General features: G+C 33.1%; 1 protein-coding gene across 2 annotated transcripts; it reads right to left on the bottom strand.

Annotated features, from left to right (window-relative positions):
- Positions 1-71: 71 nt before the first annotated feature.
- On the bottom strand, positions 72-22,251 carry LOC126814592 (cyclic nucleotide-binding domain-containing protein 1). 2 transcript variants are annotated; one of them, XM_050539846.2, is made up of 14 exons: positions 22,183-22,251; positions 18,448-18,526; positions 15,936-16,049; positions 15,774-15,817; positions 10,648-10,816; positions 10,393-10,541; positions 9,986-10,137; positions 9,393-9,454; positions 8,865-8,943; positions 7,866-7,998; positions 6,238-6,347; positions 5,774-5,924; positions 1,107-1,174; positions 72-206 (listed from the first exon to the last, which is right to left on the bottom strand). In XM_050539846.2, exons 3-14 carry the CDS (start codon positions 16,013-16,015, stop codon positions 78-80), a joined length of 1,326 nt encoding a protein of 441 aa, XP_050395803.1. In that variant the 5' UTR covers positions 16,016-16,049; positions 18,448-18,526; positions 22,183-22,251; the 3' UTR covers positions 72-77. The 2 variants fall into 2 exon arrangements, with proteins under 2 accessions (XP_050395803.1, XP_050395802.1); XM_050539845.2 differs by having other exon boundaries at positions 22,031-22,244.
- Between the last annotated feature and the right edge of the window lie 11 nt (positions 22,252-22,262).

Raw genomic sequence — 22,262 nt, 5'->3', positions numbered from 1 at the left:
TTATTAAATTTGTATGTATTTTAATATATACATTGGAAAAACATTCTATAATTTTTTTTCTAATTTTTTTTATGGTTTCATTTGGCCCATTTTCCATAACCTGGTTTGATTCCTCTTGTATTAATAACATCGACAACTACATGATGTTTAAACTCATTCCATTCTCTCTTTAATTCTTGTTGCATATATTCTTCATGTATATCATCCTGAAATATTCATATATTATATATATTTATATATGTAAACAAATCATTTTCATTACTTAAAGCAACCTTATGGTTACAATGTGCATACAATGTCACTCCCACTTTGATGTGGTTCAAAAATAAAAATGTCAACTTAATTGCATTTTATGTTGATTTGTAAGATGTCAGTTTGGATGAAGCTAATATTGTGATTGCGTGTTCAACAGTTTAAGCCAAAAATAAACTAAATATAGTTAAAGATACATTATTAGAGATTAGATAAAGAGCTGGCAGTTCTCACTATAATAGTTAAAAACTAGATAATGTAAATAGAGTTTGCTGAAAATTTCCGTCAAATTGATCCACTCTGAACCAAGAATTTAACGATTGAATTTTGGGCCTAGCCTCGATCATCATTACTAAAGTCGGTACGATAAAAAACATAGTTTCGATTATCCACTTTTTGATTTATTCATCAATGAGCGTTGAGCAGCAGATCGGATTCTAATTCAGTAAATATCGCAGGCTAGCGATGACATCGAGGGTTGATTATTGTCTGGATAAGTTAATAAATGTCTAATTAATAATTTAGATAACATTTCAGGCCTAAAGAGAGACCTGCAATAGGCAGATTTAGCTCTTGCATAAAGTACATGTATGTTTAGCCAACTATCTTCTGATCAATCCTTTTTGCGAACATTTAACCAAATAAAGTTTTTCCCATTAGTAATCAAAGACCACAACATACCAACCCAATTTAACACATTATTTTAACCTAAGTCAAAGTTGTTTAGCTCCTTTAAATTGCAAAGGTTTCTTTTTAACTGTAAAACAAGATTTTACATAAGTGAGGTGCAGACTTCATTATGTCTGTTAAAATATGCAAACCTATTTCATCATACAACAATTATATCCACATACCTTTGTCAAATTACCAAATAAATGTGTATTGGATTGTTTAAATAATTGTACAGTTACTTCATCCAGTTCTGTAAAATATAAAAAATAACAGTAATTATTAAAAAAAAAAGTTTTTTCATATGTACATGTAGCTCATTATTGCTAATATCATAGCTGATTATTTAAAAACTTCTAAATATGAATAACTTGTTTATTAATTATTACATATAATAAAATAATACAGCATAATATGTGTATTATGGGGGTGGGGCTAGGTGGCCAATTGGTTAACGTGTGTATCATAAGGTCTGTCATTGAGCAGGGTCGTCTGTCCAACTTCGTGGGTTTTCACCGAGTCCTCCGGTTTCCTCCTACTGCTTTATAAAGACCCCTATGCGCATATGAGTCCCGAAATGATCTAGTTTGTGTCAAGTGGATGTTAAACTCCATTTTTCTGTTTCTCTAGTGCTCACTACTGACTTCAGTTAAAGTGAATCGTTGTTAGTTACATACATTAATCATACATTTAAGCACATTTTATACTGTGATTTTATCATATTTTTTCTCTTATAGATTGTCAGATCCTTGAAATATGATGTATTAAATTTTAATCCTGTACTCTACCTTTCACAGATATACAATTGTAACAATTTGATTTAACCAGCGGCTGCCAGGCAGGATACGCCCACATTTTGCAAGAGATGGAGAGAGAACAAGCTAAAAACAAACGGGATATTATGGTCTGAAATGCGCAAATATCAAAAGGGACTGAGATCTTTGGAATATACAGATATGTTTTAAGTTTTATCAAAATCGGATAAAAATTGTGACCTCTAGAGGGTCCACAACCTTCGTATTGCATACTTTTACACAATTTGCAGACATTTTGTCGGGCAGTTTCATTTCGATTTTCCCGAAATTCGAATTCAACATTAATTATGGTGGAATGGTGATATATTTAAACGTTTTTTAAAATCTGAACTCAATCAAAATTACAGTGTAACGGTGATATATATCGAAAGGAACCAATATCTTTGGGTTATAAACATGCATTTCAAGTTTCATCAAAATTGTGACCTCTAGAGCGTTCACAACTTCGATATACCAGATGTTTACACTAATTGTGTATGAAGGGCGGCCATTTTGTCCGGCAGTTTTGGTCTGATTTTCACGAAATTCAAACTCAACCAAAATTACGGTATAACGGTGATATATTTGAACATTTCTTTTAAATCAGATAATAATTGTGACATCTAAAGGGACTCAAGCTAAAAACGCGATTTTTCGTACAATCAGGGGCGATAATTCAGGAAGTTATTATCCAATATGCGCGAATATCGAAAGGAACCAAAATCTTTGGGTTATAAACTTACATTTCAAGTTTCATCAAAATCCGAAGAGAATTGTGACCTCTAGAGGGTCCACTATATAGATATACCATATTTTTATGCTATTTGAGTACGAGGGGCGGCCATTTTGTCTGTCAGGTTTGGTCCGATTTCTCCGAAATTCTACCTCCACCATCCTTAGGGTGTAACGGTGATATATTCAAACGTTTTTTTTTAAATTGGATAAAAATTATGACCGCTATAGGGTCCACAAGCTAAAGACGTGATTTTACATACAATCAGGGGCCATAATTCAGGAAGTTACAGTCCGATAAGTGCAAAAATCGAAAGGAACTGAGATCTTTCGGTTATAAACTTATTCTTGGTTTCTTTCGATATTCGAGCATATCGGATAGTAACTTCCTGAATTATGGCCCCTGATTGTATGAAAAATCATGTTTTTAGTTTGTGGTCCCTCTAGAGGTCACAATTATTATCCGATTTAAAAAAACGTTTGAATATATCACTGTTACACCGTATGTGTATTGAGTTCGAATTTTGTGAAAATCAGGCCAAAGCTGCCGGACAAAATGGCTGCCCCTCGTACACAAATAGTGTATATCATCTGGTATATCAAGCTTGTGGACCCTCTAGAGGTCACAATTTTAATCCGATTTTGATGACAGTTGAAATACATGTTTATAACCCAAAGATCTTAGTTCCTTTCGATATTCGTGCGTATCAGATCGTAACTTTCTGAATTATGGCCCTTGAATGTACAAAAAAATCACGTTTTTAGCTTACCGTCCATGTAGTGGTCACAATTTTTATCCGATTTAAAAAAACATGTGAATATATCACCATTACACACTAAGATCTTGGTTCCTTTCCTTTTGATAATCGCTTATATCCGAACGTAACTTCCTGGATTACGGCTCCCGATTGTTCGAAAAATTGCATTTTTAGCTTGCAGATTCTCTAGAGGTCCCAAATTTTCTTTCCGATTTTAAAAACCGTTTAAATAATTCACCATTCCACCATAATGAAGGTTGAATTCAAATTTCGGGAAAATCGAAATGAAACTGCCCGACAAAATGGCAGCTCTTTGTATGCAAATTGTGTAAAAGTATACAATACGAAGGTTGTGGACTCTCTAGAGGTCACAATTTTTATGTTCCAAAGATCTCAGTCTCTTTTGATATTTGCACAGTTCAGACCATAACTTTCTGGATTATTGCCCCTGATTGTAGAAAAAATCCTGTTTGCTTTTAGCTTGTTCTCTATCCATCTCTTGCAAAATGTGGGCGTATCCTGCCTGGCAGCCGCTTGTTTGATTTAATTATGAATGGAAGTTGAACAGCAAATAAACATCCAATAAACATCGCAGGCTAGCGATGCCTTCAAGAGTTGATTATTGTCTGGATAAGTTAATTAATGTCTAATTAATAATTTAGATAACATTTCAGGCCTAATGAAAGACCTGCAATAGGCAGATTTAGCTCTTGCATAATGTATGTTTAACAGAGATCTATTTGAACAAAGAACTAATTTAATATACATGTAAACCTGTGGACTTGTTTGTATCGTATTATTAATGTCTTGTAATTGTAGAACAATTACGAAATAAATACTATTTAAATCAACCAATGTTTTTAAATTGTGGAACTTTTACAAAATAAATACCATGTAAACCAACAGTAAAAATATATGTTGTGATAGGAAAACATTGAAATCATATACAAACACAACTTTATGGATAAAAATCACTAGCATCTTTAAACATACATTATGCAAGGGCTAAATTTGCCTATTGCAGGTGTTTCTTTAGGCCTGAAATTTTTTCTAAATTATTAATTAGAAATTAATTAACTTTCTCCGATATTAAATAGATTAGAACAGTTCAACCATATTTTGATTTAAGCTAAAAATGGAGACGCAAGACTTGGCTCCGAACAGCCAGTACGGTGGTTGAAATTATTGCACACGTCTTGTCAAGACTTCAAAGGCTAATAACTTCGCTCGCAATAGACTAATTTGAATGTTATCTATTTTCGAACTATTAGTATTATAGCAAAAATGGCTAGCTCTTTATCTAAATCTTACATAATGTATCTTTAATAGTGCAAAATTTCAACAAGTTTCCTCAAGCACAAGATAAACAATAATATGATACAACCAGCGGCTGCCAGGCAGGATACACCCACATTTTCAAGAGATGAATAGAGAACAAGCTAAAAAGAAAGTGATTTTTCCTACAATCAAGGGCCATAATTCAGGAAATTACAATTCGATATGCGCAAATATCGAAAGGAATCGAGATCTTTGGGTTATAAACTTACATTTCAAGTTTCAACAAAATCGGATAAAAATTGTGACCTCTATACTATATGGTCCACAACCTTGATATACCATATTTTTACGCTATTTGAGAACGAGGGGCGGCCATTTTGCCTGTCAGTTTTGGGCTGATTTTCAAAAAATTCGAACTCAGCCGTCCTTAGGGTGTAACGTTGATACACTAAACGTTTTTTTTAAATCGGATAAAAATTATGACCTCTATAGGGTCCTCAAGCTAAAAACGCGATTTTTCCTACAATCAAGGGCCATAATTCAGGAACTTACAATTGGATATGCGCAAATATCGAAAGGAACTGAGATCTTTGGGTTATAAGCTCACATTTTAAGTTTCAACAAAATTGGATAAAAATTGTGACCTCTATAGGGTCCACAACCTTGATATACCATATTTTTTACGCTATTTGAGAACAAAGGGCGGCCATTTTGTCTGTCAGTTTTGAACTGATTTTCACGAAATTCGAACTCAGCCGTCCTTAGGGTGTAACGGTGATATAATAATACGTTTTTTTAAATCGGATAAAAATTATGACTTATTTAGGGTCCAAAAGCTAAAAACGCGATTTTTCGTACAATCAGGGGCCATAATTCAAGAAGTTACGGTCCGATATGTGCGAATATCGAAAGGAACTGAGATCTTTGGGTTATAAACTTACATTTCAAATTTCAACAAAATCAGATAAAAACGTGATTTTCGTACAATCAGGGGCCATAATCCATAAAGTTTTGATCCGGTACATGCCAATATCGAAAGCAGCCGAGATCTTTTGGGGATAAACCTATATTTCAAGTTTCGTCAAAATCGGATAAGAATTGTGACCTGTAGAGAGTCCACAAACAATTGTGGACGTCCGGACGGACAGGGGCGACGGCATAATACGTCCACATGAAAATGTGGGCGTATAAAAATAAATTGGGAAGAAAATTTCTTCATATCAAATTCCCCAAACGATTTTTTTTAGAGGAAAACTTTATTAATATGTTATCAAAAATTTCTGTGCCTACCTTGTATTCTTTCTGGTTTAATAATACCCAATTCAACAGCACTAGCTGTTACTATAGAACAGGACATAGGTTCTTTTAATAAAACACTTAGCTCAGCAAACGAGTTTGAAGCACCTAGTTTTCCAATAACAACCTGTTTAGATTTATGTTCCTGTAATTATGAACAATTTACAGTTACTTGATAGAACAAGTATGATAGAACTTTATGGTCCAGGAACCAAGCATGACATTATTACCGCCATCTTGGAATTTTGACGTCATATCAAAAATCAAAGTCCAGCTATCGATGTCACAGGAAAAAAATATGCCAAGTTTCATGTTGATCGTACTTGAATTGGCGAAGAGCTTTGTCCCCAAAAAAATAGAAGAACAAGAGCTTTGGGGTTGTAGTAAAATAAGTTACAATAATTCTAATTTGAATTGGCTCAGAGTAAAATATATTTCCATGATAACATATAACTTACCTTTTGACCATTCTTCAATGTTTCTAATACTTCTACTTGTCTTAAAACATGACAATCACCACATTTTATAAATGCAATGAATGGTGACTTATAACTTTCACTTACTAATACTGAAATATAAAGAATTTTAACCTGTTATTTATTTGGCCAAAATTCAATAGTTGTATAAATGTTTACATACATTTTAAGATGAATGCTTGGGTTTCTCCATTAGGCTATTGCAAGTATGATTATATAGTGAACAAGCTAAACAAAAACCCATTTTTCATAACTATCAAGGGCCATAATTTAGGAAGGTACGATCAGATATGTGTGAATATCGACAGGAACCAAGATCTTTGGGTTATAAACATGCATTTCAAGTTTCATTAAAATTGGATCAAAATTGTGACCTCTAGAGGGTCCACAACCTTGATATACCAGATGTTTACACTATTTGCGTAGAGGGGCGGCCATTTTGTCTGGTAGTTTTCGTTTGATTTTCACGAAATTCAAACTCAACCGACATTACGGTGTAATGGAAATATATCTGAACATTTTTGTAAATCAGATAATAATTGTGAACTCTAGAGGGACCACAAGCTAAAAACAGGATTTTTCGTACAATCAGGGGCCATAATTCAGGAAGTTACGATCCGATATGCGCAAATATCCACAGGAACCAAGATCTTTGGGTTATAAACCATCCTCGGTATCCCCAGTGGTTTTATTCCGTTCTACTCCACTAACCCCTGGGTTAATCTATGGGGGAGACACGTTTTCAAATTATTCGCCCTTGATGTTTGTGCTATTTTTATCGACCAATCCCATGCATCGTTAATTGAAAAGGAAGTTGGCAAAGGTAAGTAACTCTCATCGGACAATTTTACGAGTTAGCCTAAATGAGAGAAGTTCAAATTATTCTAAATGCGTACTTACTAACAACAAATTATATAATATGAAATTAATGAAGACCGGACCAAATTGCCAAGTATAAGTTCAATAATAATAAACATAACAGAATGAAACATTTCAGATAAAGAACGAATAGTAATAATAATAACAAAAGTCAAACATATAGATGTTATACATATATTTGAAATCAGCGAAACATACTACATATTTTGATAATACAATTAATTATAAATGAATTTGAAATATATACATTATTTACATAAATAATTCAGTAAATGGACATGAATTTGGTTAATTACCCTTATAAAGTCGAAGGTGAAACGACTGGTTTGTAAACTGTTTCTTGATTGGTTCGTAGACCTTATCTACAATCAAGGCTAGGGCAGATAATTTGAAATCGTGGAAACCCTATGGATTAACCCAGGGTATAGTGGAGTAGAACGGAATGAAAACACTGGGGATACCGAGGATGGTTATAAACATGCATTTCAAGTTTTATCAAGATCTTTGGGTTATAAACTTACATTTCAAATTTCAACAAAATCAGATAAAAATAGTGACCTCTATAGGGTCCACAAGCTAAAAATGCAATTTTTCGTACAATCAGGGGCCATAATCCATGAAGTTACGGTCCGATACATGCCAATTGTAACCTGTAGATTGTGGACAGACGGACAGGAGCAACGACAATATACACGTCCACATGAAAATATAAAAAACAAAATTTGAATTACCTGTATTAGGTGTATATTTCATCCATTCTATAAGATTAGCCACTTCTAATAAAGGTTGTCTAGGCCAGTTACTATACTGACTACATGATAATATTAAGTTTAACTTTTCTGTGTGTTCTTTCTGTTTAATTTGCTGTTAAAATATACAGTTATTGAACAAATTATCTTGTGAGTAATATAAATGCCAGTATTAACTGGACTGTTGATTGTAAATAAGATTACATCTTGATAAACTTAAATAAATAAGTTCAGTATGGGATCAATAACACCCCAGACCCCCGAAAATATGGTACATACATTGTGTGTTCATATTTTTAAAAAAGTAACTACCAAGATGTCAATGTATTTTGCACAAATCTGTGTTATACTGTTTACATGGATTGTAATAAATCAAATGATAGAAAATGTGTTTACATAATGAAATTTAAAAAAACATCAGTCTTAAAGGAGCTAAATCGCTAACATTTGGGACCTAGAAATTGACAAAAGTGGGTCGCAACGCATATAATACTGTAATATGAATGTATATAAACCGATTTACATTCAATGGTTTCCGTTTTTACTCCAATTTCAAATCAGTTATGTTCGGTGAAATAAGACAGCAGGCTCAAGCGAGTGCAAATTTCTAGCGTCTGGTTATTCCAGTCTACATAAGCCGTTTGATTTGGTGCAATGTGTCTAGCCTCGTCCCTTGAGTCTCTTGATACAACTGGGGCTGAAGCGCATTATGGTACACGATTCGTGTACCAATGGTAAAATGTTTATTTTGTCTTAAATATTGGATATCAAAAGCCCATCTTTTTCCGGTAAGATCACAACATCAACGTTGATTTAATTTGACAAATAAATCGTGTTTTCAATGTTGAAGATTTTGGATGATATTCAGTTAGAGACTTAGCTACTTTAATTTCCATTATATTGCTGTGCTCTCATAACCGAGTGTCATAAAACCCTATGTTTATACTATAGTTTTACTTAAGTTGAACAATTTCAAAATACCTCCATAACTCTTTTATAATCGGATGTGGAAATTTTCAGGAATTCACAGTTAGCTTCGAAAGTTACAACACTTAATTCTCTGAAAAATATGTTAATTAGATACAACAGCAGAGTAGAAAGAAGTTACATTTTATCCAAGCCTTTATTTAATATAGATACTCTCCGATATATCCACAATGCAAATAGATGTTTTATCAGAACGAATTGACACAATAAAGTGTACAGGTATCTGTTAGACCATTTGGTCACCTAAACCCCAAATTTCGTTTAATTTGACACCTTCAGAGCATTGAGGAACAATAGAAAATGAAAGTATAATATAGATAGTCTACATGATTCAGTCAAAGTTTGGTTATGTAACCCTTGACGTGTCCTCACAACTGTATGGAGGGAAGGCCATTGAAAATATAAAACATTCAACAAATTTAGATTTATATTTTAATCAGACTGATGTGTTTAGAGAAATTATCTCATATATTTAGCAAGAATAATAAATATGATTTCTAATTATTTTAAAAAGATAATTACTTGCAGGTGGGGTCTTTTCCTTCAAGTTTCTTTAGGGTACCAAAGCACTGCCCAACAGATAGCTGAAATAAAAATTCGAAAAACCTAAACTTTAAGAAATTTTAAGCAATGATTTGTTCAACACATTTATGAAAGGCATCAAGAAATTTTAAGCAACTGATTCGTTCAACACATTTATGAAAGGAATGCATTTTTTTTTAGATATAATGATCGATACCAGTCTAATCAAAATACTGTTCAGGCCATAAAGTTTACAGATATCACATTAGTAGATAAAAGTCTTCCCATGGTTTATTGAACTATATGAGAAGATATTGATCAGCTGTGACCCATGCATGAAATATAAACGGACAATCATTTTAGTGCCACAAGGCATGAAATATAAAATAAGCAATATCATTTATGTCATGGTTTCATAACTGAACTAGCCCTCAATATCCATGAATTCAGATCTAAGAATTATGACAAGTACATCTGTGTTTTAATCAGTCTGGATTGAAACTAAACCCAGTGTTTGATTATTACATCAGCCACAACTTGTAATATAACTTTGGGGAAGACGCTGTTGATTTGGTGACTGTTTAATATTTTACCTTAACGGTATCAGGTTCGTTGTTTTGTTCCACATCAGTAGAGGAAGATAAAGATGTTAAAGTTGATTCTTCTCTCTCTGTTATCAAATATGGATTAGAATCAGTCTGAACTGATCCTTTTAATATTAGATGTAAACCTGTATTACCAAATACTGAAAAACGTTTTTATAATATGATAACCAATTTAAATATTTCATACCAGAATTTGAAAAGTAGAACATAGAAAAGGCTAATTGGATAATAGTCCATCCTATTCTCAGTTGATTTCAAATCTCTTTTCTCACTATCATAATCAAATTTCAAATTACAGACTTTTTGGAAATTTCTGAACAAAAAAAAATATATCTGTACAATAAATCAGTAAATAAATGAAATTGATTTACTAGAATATATATATAATTATTTACCTGCAAAATCACTGTCCTTCCAAACCTCTAGTTGAGCAACTACACAAAGTTCTTTTAAAACATTTGGTGTCAAGTTTTCAGAAAAATATGGAATATTTTTCAATACTGAACAAATTTTGTCGTTTTCAGCAGACATTCTCTCAAATGGTCTTAAAAATAAAATCAATTATGGACGTTCGTTATATGAATTCTGTGTAAGATAATATTATTTTAACAAAATGTCATGTTTTATTATCAATTTGAATATCCACTTACAGTTTTCGTAACAATTTTCTCAGTATTTTTACATTCTCTATTCGAAAAGCTTTTTGGTGATCACTTGATCTTCTTTTATGGTATGGTACTAAATAATCTCTAATATCATGAGAAAATTCTTTTTCTTTCACAGGTAAAATAGATTTCTTCTCGCTGTTGGTTGTTGGCCCTGCAATTATATTATATGGAAACTGTGATATTTCTAGTTTATACCTACTCATAATTTTGGTATAATTTCAAACAAATCACCAACTACTGTTTATATGTTTACGTCTTATTAGTCATACAAAAAAGGGGGGGGGGGGCGTTGAAAGGTCCAACGCATTCGCTTTAGATTATCATGTCGGTCATTGAGTCAAGTGGTGTGGTTTCAATGCCAAATTTGTACATGCCCAACCTCTTGGATTTTCTTTACTTCAATTAGAAACTAAACGTCGCATCACATTCTCCTTAGAAGGCGTTTTCATTATGTTAACCAATTTAAGAACATGCCTATCCTTTATACTTTATATAATGACATAATTGGTAGGCTATTGTTAAAAAATAATTGAACTTTGAATAGCATGATATCAATCATTTGTACATCCATTTAATTGAATATATTGTATGGTTTTTTTAGCAAATTGTTTGCGGGGTGGGGGGAAATCTGAACACAAATTGTTAAACAGATTGAAATATAACTATTGACTTTAACGCTCATGATTTTGTTAAGTTAGAAAATTCTGTTTATTTAGAAAATATTAACTTGGTTAGTGAATCTTTTGTTTTAAAGCTAATTAAATCGTCTGCTCCCAAATCTTGTTCATTAGATCCTGTTCCGAATACTGTTCTTAAGGACTGTTTAGACAAAGTTATTCCAGTTTTTATACGCCCACATACAATTGTGGACGTATATTGCCGTCGCCCCCATCAGTGGGTCCATCGTCCACAATTTCTTGTGAACGCTCTAATGCCAAAAGTTATCATCCAATTGTTTTAAAATTGATATATGTTGTTTACATTAGTGAAATGAAGAAGCCTATGTAATTTCAATAATTTCCGTTTATAACGTCTAGAGTTATGGCCCTTGTTTCACTTTGTTGAACCTTGTGAACGCTCTAATGCCAAAAGTTAACATCCGATTTTTTTGAAATTTATATGCAATATTTAAATTAAGGAAACGAAGAAGCCTATTGAATTTCAGCAATTTCCGTTTATTACTTCTAGAGTTATGGCCCTTGTTTCACTTTGTTTAACCTTGTGAACGCTCTAACCCCAAAAAGTTATCCTATCTTTCTGAAATTTATATGCATTATTTAAATTAGTGAAACGAAGAAGCCTATTTAATTTCAATGATTTCCGTCTAGAGTTATGGCCCTTGTTTCACTTTGTTGAACCTTGTGAACGCTCTAATGCCAAAAGTTAACATTCGATCTTTGTGAATTTCATATGCAATATTTAAATTAGAGAAACGAAGAAGCCTATTGAATTTCAGCAATTTACGTTTATTAATTCTAGAGTTATGGCCCTTGTTTCACTTTGTTTAACCTTGTAAACGCTCTAACGCCAAAAGTTAACATCTGATCTTTCTGAAATTATATGCATTATCTAAATTGGTGAAACGAAGAAGCTTATTGAATTTCAGCAATTTCTGTTTATTACGTCTAGAGTTATGGCCCTTTGTGAATGCTCTAACATCAAAAGTTATCAGCCGATCTGTATGAAATTTACATGCGTCATTTAAATTAGTAAAGAGAAGAATCCTATTGAATTTCAGCAATTTCCGTTTATTACTTATAGAGTTATTGCCCTTGTTTTTGCTCGATTGATGAAAGTTATCATCCAATATGTATGAAATTTATATGCATCAGCCTGTCAAATTTCAACAATTTCTGTAGATTACTTCCAGATTTGAGACCCTTGTTTCAATGTGTAGAACCATGTGAACCCTCGAACGGCAAAAATTATAATCTGATCTGTATGGAACTGTCTTGTAAAGGCCCCCTTGTCGACTGCTCGGACGATTTAGCCGCTGTGGGCGTATGTTTCGTTGCCCGGCAACCTATCTTTACCAATATTATTAATTCTTGTATATCATCCTTTACTATTCCCAACATTTACAAACAAGCTTATGTTACCCTTTTAATTAAAAAGTCTACACTGGATCCTAATGTTTTTAAAAATTACCTGTCTCTAACTTAAGTTTTATTTTTAAAATATTGGAGAAATGTATTGCTTCTCAGATAAAGGCGCATCTGGATGATAACTGTTTGTATGAACCATTTCAAAGTGCTTATAAACAATTTCATAATTAATGGAAATTGATAATAGAAATGAACATTTTTAATTTAATTAGATTTATCTGCTGCTTTTGACACGGTAGATCCTTCTATTCTTTTACATAGACTTCATTTTAAATTCAGTATTTGTGGCTCTGCATTAAATCTTTTAGAAAGCTATCTTGTGGGTAGAAAATTGTGTATTTTAGTTAATTGTAAATCGTAGTCTGAATCTGTTTGTCATCTGGGGTTCCTCAAGGTTCTGTTCTTGGTCCAATTTTATTTACCCTTTATACGTCACTATTAGGTGATATTGTCAGAAAATATGGTCTCAGCTTTCATTTATATGACGATGATACTCAATTATATATTTCATTTACACCTAATTGTCCATCTTCTTTCAATTTATCAAAATTGCAACTTGAGAACTGTATTAGTGAAATTAGAAAACAGATGTCAAAGAACTTTCTACAATTGAATGATGATAAAACTGAATATTTGTTATTAGGCTCAAGGCATCAATTAAACATGCATTATGCAAGAGCTAAATCTGCCTATTGCAGGTCTTTCTTTAGGCCTGAAATGTTTTCTAAAGTATTAATTAGACATTAATTAACTGATCCAGGCCTTAATCAACTCTCGATGGCATCAGATTTCTACGATATTAAATAGATTAGAATGGTTCAGCGATACTTTGATTTAATCAAATATGGAGGACCGAGACTTAGCTTCAATCAAACCTTCAAAGGCTAATATCTTCGCTTGCAATAGAGTAATTTGAATGAAATTTTCAAATTATTCATTTTACATCATCTACTTTCGAACTATTATAGCAAGAATGGCTAGTTCTTTATCTAAATCTTACATAATGTATCTTTAAGTAAATTTGTACATGAAAACCCCCCTGTTGTAATTGGTAATTGTTAAATACTCTTAAAAAAAGTGGGGGATATTCAGAAACAATACAAAACTGCGAAAATGCACTGCTGTTTTTATGAGAGGTAACCAGTGTTTTTTAATAACAGGCCAATTTCCTACACATGAATATAAACAGTTCATATTGGCGGCTTATCTGACGGCCCCATTTCACTCGCAAAGAGATACACCATCAAAAGTGAAAATGGACGTTTTTGATTTTTGTCTTAATAATGAGTAATTGCTCTACCAATCCTCAGACATTCAGCAATTAGTCGTGGCATGTTTCTAATGAAGCGTCCAATCATGATTTGAGGCAATCTGACCCCCTCCTCTTGCAGTGCCACGGCCAATTCATGCAGTGTTGTCGGTTGACGTTGACATTGACGAACACGCCTCCCGATGAAATTAAACGTAATACACTAAAACAAAGATATGCTAAACAGTAAATCTTATGTAAGAACCGATAGGAAAGCAAACATGGATAGATAAACCAGCACGCGGCAGTTTTCATCTACTCTTCAATGAAGTGTCAAATTTGACAATGGACCCCTCCCATGTGTATGGCGCTATTGCGTGTCGCTTGTGCAGCTCAGTGGTTCTGTTGGGGCGATAAGTTCTTCATCTGTGAACATACTCTCAAAGCATGTCAAGTGTCCATGACTATTTATCATATCACGACCTGCATAGGTATTTGCTTTTCAATATCCCCTACAGTATATATTTTCATCTTATTTTGCTCAGAAAATTGGCGCAATCTTTGATAGTTTTATGCTTATGGGAGCTCAAGTAAAAAATATTTGTAAATTGTGCTATTTTAATATCAGAAATATAGGTAAAATACATAAATTTGAAACTGTAGAGGCCACTAAGTCACTTGTTAATTCTCTGGTCACTTCTCAATTAGATAACTTTAATTCACTTTTAGTTAGTTTACCTTTAATTTAAAGCTTATTGATAAATTACAAAAAGTACAGAATACTGCAGCTAGACTTGTTACTTTAACATGCGACAACATAACTCCTGTTTTATATAATTTACCATGGTTACCTGTTAAATATTGAATTGATTTTAAGATTTTATTACTTACTTTTAAATGTTTAAATAATTTAACTCCTGTTTACCTCATAGATCTTTTAGAACTTTATACACCTGGCCGAACATTACGTACATCAGATAAACTACTTTTAAAGCCCAAAACTGTTCTACCATTTAGTTTAAGATGTTGTACATCTCTGTATTCTTTTAAAAAAAAACTTATGTTCAATGCTCTTTTAGTTATCAAGCACCTGTTTTATGAAATAATCTACCATTTAGTTTAAGATGTTGTACAACTCTATTTTCTTTGAAAAAACACATTTATTTAATCAGGCTTTAAACTGGTGCTGTATACAATCGTTAACATGTCCATAATCTTGTTGTTTATTTATGATTACATTGTCACTTTGTAAAGTGCCCCTGAACATGTTATATGAAAGGGTGCACTATAAATATTTTGTTATAATAATAATAACTGAGGTAGTCATTTAGTATGTATATCATAGTACCGGTAATCTGAATTTTATTACCATTCTGAAAATATAAAATGTCATTTTATGATGATAAACATAAGTGATTTAAAGGAGATGATAATCTGAAGGATTAGGAATGAGCTTTTTAGCACTAGCTTCATTCCATATTCCTGACATTTACAGCTAATTTTAGCAAAAAAATAAAGTGTACCAAGGGAGGTAACTCCAGAAGACCTTTGTGCAAATGTCTTAAAATAATTCTACTTACCTCAGGTATTCATATATTGGAATTAAGACAATCAAGTCAAATAATGCTTATTCGAAGAATACTGTTTTATTCATCATGTGATAAAACTGCTTATCATTACATAACAATTATTTGAAAATAATCTCAAAATAGTGTGTCAAGGGAGACAACTCTTATATTGTACTTGGTACTTACCAGTAGCTTTTTGACTGACACTCAATGATGAATTCTTTGGATTTCTGCAACCAAAAAACTAAGTTTAAAATTGATAGCAATATATGGTTGTATCTACAGATATTTAAGAAATTATTGACAAAAAAAATTCTTTGTAGTTTCGAATTTTATAGCCAAGCTCACCCTCTCTTTGCTGAATGATTGGGTATTCCATGTCTCTTAGGCGGCTGAACAAAAAGCTTCTGGTAGTTTTCCATAAACATGTTGTGGAAATCTTCCTGGGATTGTTCATCATTTCTGTTTGAATTAGAAAATTATAATAATTACATATATCTTTAAAATATATTTGTGAACTACAATGATGATACACTTTAAGGCTCAAGCCTTTAATTCAATGGTCTTTAATTCAAATAAGGTTTCCTAAGATATATTATCTTCATTAAGAAAATTATAATAATTACATATACACTCAAAACCCCTGCTTTGTTTCATGGTTCTCTGACGTTTTGGTTTTGTGCATTTGTAGTGAATTCTTTCATGAAATTATGCACAGATGCTTGTTATCTCGATTTTGTCAATTGTTATGTACATTTGTTAAAAGTTGTTGCAGTAAATCAACTTTAATGGCTTTGAGTGTATCTTTAAAATATACTCTTCAAAAAAAGTAGGGGATATTGAAATGCAAATGCAGGTTGTGATATGATAAATAGTCATGGACACTTGACATGCTTTGAGAGTATGTTCACCGATGAAGAACTTATCGCCCGAACAGAACCACTGAGCTGCATGTGCGACACGCAATAGTGCCATACACGTGAGAGGGGTTCATTGTCAAATTTGACACTTCAAGGAATGGTTGATGAAAACTGCCGCTTGCTGGTTTATCCTATTCATGTTTGCTTTCCTATCGGTTCTTGCATAAGATTTACTGTTAAGCGTATCTTTACTTTATTGTGTTATGTTTTATTTGATCGGGAGACGTGTTTGTCGACGTCAACGTCCACCGACAACACTGCAAGAATTGGCCGTGGCACTGCAAGAGGAGTGGGTCAGATTGCCCCAAATCGAGATTGGACGGTTGATTAGGTGCATGCCACGACTAATTGCTGAATGTCTGAGGATTGGTGGAGCAATTACTCATTATTAAGACAAAAATCAAAAATGTCCATTTTCACTTTTCACAGTGTATATCTTTGCGAGTGAAATGGGGCCGTCAAATAAGCCGCCCATATGACCTGTTTATGTTCATGTGTAGGCAATTGGCCTGTTATTAACATACATTGGTTACCTCTAATAAAAACAATAGTGCATTTCCGCAGTTTTGTATTGTTTCTGGATATCCCCTACTTTTTTGGAAGAGTATATATTTGTGGACTACAATGATGATACACTTCAATTTAAGCCTTTTATTCAAGGGTCTTTAATTCAAATAAGCTTTCCTAAGACATATTAAATCTTCATTAAAACAACACACAACAGTTTGACCCCCTATTTTAGCTAAAAGGATGATAATTCTATCAATCAGAAAAAAATAACACTGTAGATTCAAATTGCATAAGAAACTCACAAGAATTAAATAACTTGTAGGTAGTAACAAGCTAAAACAACAAGAAATTAAATAAAATGTGTAAGGTTTGCTCAAGCTAGACTAATAATTCCAATTGTTGTCTACAAATAGAGTTAAATACAATTCATATAATTATAATACCTTATTTCATAATTCATGAAATACCTGTCTTTTTCTCTAAAGATATTTTGTTCAAGGAAACAAATATAATTTACTTTGTATTTTCTAATAAGTGGTTAAATATTTTGGTTCATGACAGTCACAATTTTTTTCATATAACATATGGAAAATAACATTGGCCTAATTAGAGCAATGTAATTTGCCTATGAAATGAATAACTTCATGAAAACCAATTCAAAACTCATAAATATCAACTTGCAATTTTATCATGCCTGATTTAACTTAATCAGAAAAAAAAGGGTGGTATTGCCTTTTTGATCATACAAGGTGACCCCCCAAAAAACAGAACCCATAAAATTTTTATTAAATCCTACAAAGGTCCAGCAAATTTCAAATTTGCTGGATTTAAACTTCAGTCTGTGTATGATCATTCCTTAAAGTTTTGACAGTTATCTTGGTCAGTTTGCATAAAGTCGTGTTCTTTCCAAAATATGCTCCAAATAGTCTCTGCAGAAGCTGGACCTTTGTAGGATTTAATAAAAATTTAATGGGTTCTGGGTTTTTTTGGGGGGTCACCCTGTATGAATCATGAAAGCAATGCATTATAAAACAATTAATACAATCTGAAGAGGCTCGACATAAATACAGCCATAACCTACTGCACTCGCAAAGAAACAAAGGAGTAAGACACTTATTATCAGATAATTATATCTTTGTTATATGAACATCATTGATTAGTCTGGCATTAGTTAATCACTGTTGGTTATATTATTGTTTTGAGAGGTATTTAGTATAATGATAGTACGGATTTATGGAAATAACTACTCCATACTTTATTTTTTAAATTGACGCCATTTAGGACTTGATTCACAGTATACTAGTGATTACAAAGGTACAAAAAGTTGAGAATTAAAATTAGTCACAAATGCATTTCACACAAACACAAACATTGCATAGTATGACTGAATCCCTATAAAATGATCCTGACTAAAAAGATAATTCACTTACTTATCTCTCAGTTTCTCAGTTTCACACAACAATCTTAATTTATCATAGTCTATAGCTGGTCTATCTGTTATGCTTGGCACTAAAGAAAAAATGAAATTATTACTCATTTCTGCATGGAGCATCGATGCAATTCTGTATTCCTTAAAGGAGCTAAATCACTAACATTTGGGACCCAGAAATTGACAAAAGTGGGTCGCAACGCATATAATACTGTAATATGAATGTATATAAACTGATTTACATTCAATGGTTTCCGTTTTTACTCCAATTTCAAATCAGTTATGTTCGGCGAAGTAAGCCAGCAGTCTCAATCGAGTGCAAATTTCTAGCGTCTGGTTATTTCAGTCTACATATGCCGTTCGATTTGGTGCAATGTGTCTAGCCTCGTCCCTCGAGTCTCTTTTTACAACTGGGGCTGAAGCGCATTATGGTACACCAATGGTAAAATGTGTATTTTGTCTTAAATATTGGATATCAAAAGCCCATCTTATTCCGGTAAGATCACAACATCAATGTTGATTTAATTTGACAAATAAATTGTGTTTTCAATGTTGAAGATTTTGGATGATATTGAGTTAGAGACTTAGCTACTTTAAATCAGACTCAATTTAACTTGCAAGACAAAATAGGTCACAAAACAAAATCCCAAAATGAAAAACAATATTGATATATGCCATGACAGATGCACCTACGGAAGACAGCAGTCAAACAAGGACTAGTTTGGGATGTTGAATTTTTACAGTAAAAGCAACTGTTTAAATATATAAGTAGAATGCACTGAATAAATATCATGTTCAAATGCTTTTTATACGCTCACATTTTCATGTGGACGTATATTGTCATCGCCCCTGACGTCGTCCACAATTTGTTTGTGGACACTACACAGGTCATAATTTTAATCTGATTTTGACGAAACTCTAAATATAGGTTTATATTCCAAAGATCTCCAGTCGTTTCGATATTGGAATGTATCGCACCGTAACTACATGGATTATGGCCCCTGATTGTACAAAAAATCATGTTTTTAGCTTGTGGACACTCTAGAGGTCACAATTTTGATCCGATTTGGATAAAACTTAAAAGATCTCGGTTCCTTTCGATATTCATGCATATTGGATCGTAACTTCCTGAATTGAATTATGGCCCCTGATTGTACAAAAAATTGCGTTTTTGGCCTGTGGACCCTCTACAGGCCACAATTTTTATCCGATTTAAAAAAACATTCTATAATATGACCATTACACCATAAAGGTAGGCAAGTTCGAATTTCGTGACAATCGAACCAAAACTGCCGGACAAAATGGCCACCGCTCTTACACAAATAGTGTAAAAATATGGTATATCAAGGCTGTGGACACTCTAGAAGTCACAATTTGAATCTGTTTTTTGATGAAACTTTAAATTTATGTTTATATCACAAAGATCTTGGTGCTTGTTGGATTTTAACTTCCTGATTTATGGACCTTGATTTTACGAAAAATCATGTTTTTAGCTTGTGGTTCCTCTAGAGGTCATAATTTTTATCCGATTTGAATATATCACCGTTGAGTTCAAATTTTGTGAAAATCGGACCAAAACTGCTAGACAAAATGGCCGATCCTCGTATGCAAATAATGCAAATATCAAGGTTGTGGACCCTATAGAGGCCACAATTTTGAACCGATTTAATGAAACTTTAAATTTATGTTTATATCACAAAGATTTTGGTTCCTTTCGATAATGACGCATATCCAAACGTAACTTCCTGGATTATGGCACCTGATTGTTCGAAAAATCACATTTTTAGCTTGTGGACACACTAGAAGTCACAATTTGTAGTCAATTTTAAAAACTTTTAAATATATCACTGTTACACATCAATGAAGGTTGAGTTCGAATTTCTTAAATACCAAGGTTGTGGATCCTCTAGAAGTCACAATTTTTATCTGATTTGGATGAAATTTAAAATATATCTTTATATCCCAAATATCTCAGTCCCTTTTGATATCCACTCATTTCAGACCATAACTTTCTGGATTATGGCCCCTGATTGTACGAAAAATCGTTTTGTTTTTTTTTTCCTTGTTCCCCTTTCATCTCTTGCAAAATGTGGGTGTATCTTGCCTGACAACCGCTGGTTTGGATATATTTTGGCTAAGCTATGAGCAATCACTCCACAATTCATCCACAAATCTAGTTCAAATTCAAACACTTGCAATATCTCATGCACATATCAACTTGTATAAAATTATATGATAAAAACAAACTTGCATCACAAACTAATTATCTTGGCTAATTAAGGGAAATATCTCCACAAATAATTGACTAATTGCGTTAAAATTCCCAGATAGTGGATATAATGTAACATTCAAATTGTCATTAAAATCAGATAAAAAACATTGTCTATATCACGTTTGTGGATGGGCCAGAAGACAGGGATGACAACAATATATATTCAAGTTAGAATTTTGTAAATTTGGTTTTATTATGATCAGCAGCTGTGTAGTAGAACACAACAGTGCTTTATATTGTTACTTCTCACAGGTCATTTTCTACGCGAATTAGGGGGTTGGGTGGCCAAATGGGCTAAGGCAAGCTCTTTAAATCACAAGGTCTGTCATTGAGTTGAGTAGCATGGTTTTGATTCCACGCTTGTACATGACAAGGAATAGGGTCGCCTGTCCAAACTTGTGGGTTTTCAACGGGTTCTTCAGTTTTCTCCCACTGCTAAAGACCCCGACGCACAACTGTAGTATTAAAATAAAATTGAACCATGTTAGTTCCGAAATGATCCCACTTCTGTTCTGTGTCTACTCTAATTATATAAAATATACAAAATTGATTATACTACTCAATATCAATGCAAAGTGGTTAAGCGTTAAACTAGTAGGGATAGTATCGCTGACTTACAATTAGTTAGCATTATAGCCTATGTCACAGATGTGGACAAAAAATACCCTTTTGTAAAATATTGTAGTTTGGAAGGATAAAAAAATCCCTTAAATAATTATCAGCTAAATGGTGTGATATATTTAGATGGATGGAACTTGTGTGAAAGAACCGTATAGGCTATTGCCGTTACCAGATATCAAAAACAAATTCATCATGGCAGTAGGCGTGTCCTATTTTTATCAAATGATATAGCAGCCACGGTGGCCAAGTGGATAAGATGCTGGCTCACTATCATGGAGGTCGCATGTTTCATCCCTGCATTGGCCGAGAAAGTTCATTGGGATTTTCCGACGTAGACGGAGGGCCTGACAAGGACAGCTGTCCTGTGTGTACATTGGCATGCACGTAAAAGATCCCTTGGCATTTGGAATTTGATACAAGAGTATGGCGTATGCCCGTCTTTATTAGCCCAGTCGGAGCAGAACAGTAGCCTACGTCAGTGTAGGACATTAAACCCCGTTTCATTTCATTTCAAATGATATAATTGTACTGTAAGCCTTTAACTTTGTATTGTGTTCGGTCTAGCTGACATTGACAGTCAGTTGCCTTTTAACTCCCTGGCTCGATCTGAACTTCTGAAGGATTAGACGGATTAATTAAATTATTAATGTTGGAAATGACATTCATTGGAATGTCTCATTGTCTTTCTTACACTTCATTCGTGGCTTTCTGGTTGACTTTACATCCCAGGAATATTGTACCATCTTTTTGTCTGATTTTATCAGCGCCATGGTATAAACTTTAGTAATTATAATGTTTGTCTATCGTCACAGTCATACAGTTATTCAAAACCTCTAAAAGCACCTGCAAATTTTATGTTTATACCGCCATATTGTTTACATTCGCAACGACACAGACTTGGTTATCCAGTCATCTTGAAATAG

Source organism: Patella vulgata, chromosome 3 (assembly GCF_932274485.2).
Source record: "Patella vulgata chromosome 3, xgPatVulg1.2, whole genome shotgun sequence".
Taxonomy (NCBI): domain Eukaryota; kingdom Metazoa; phylum Mollusca; class Gastropoda; family Patellidae; genus Patella; species Patella vulgata.
This window is presented reverse-complemented; position numbering and strand designations above follow the sequence as displayed.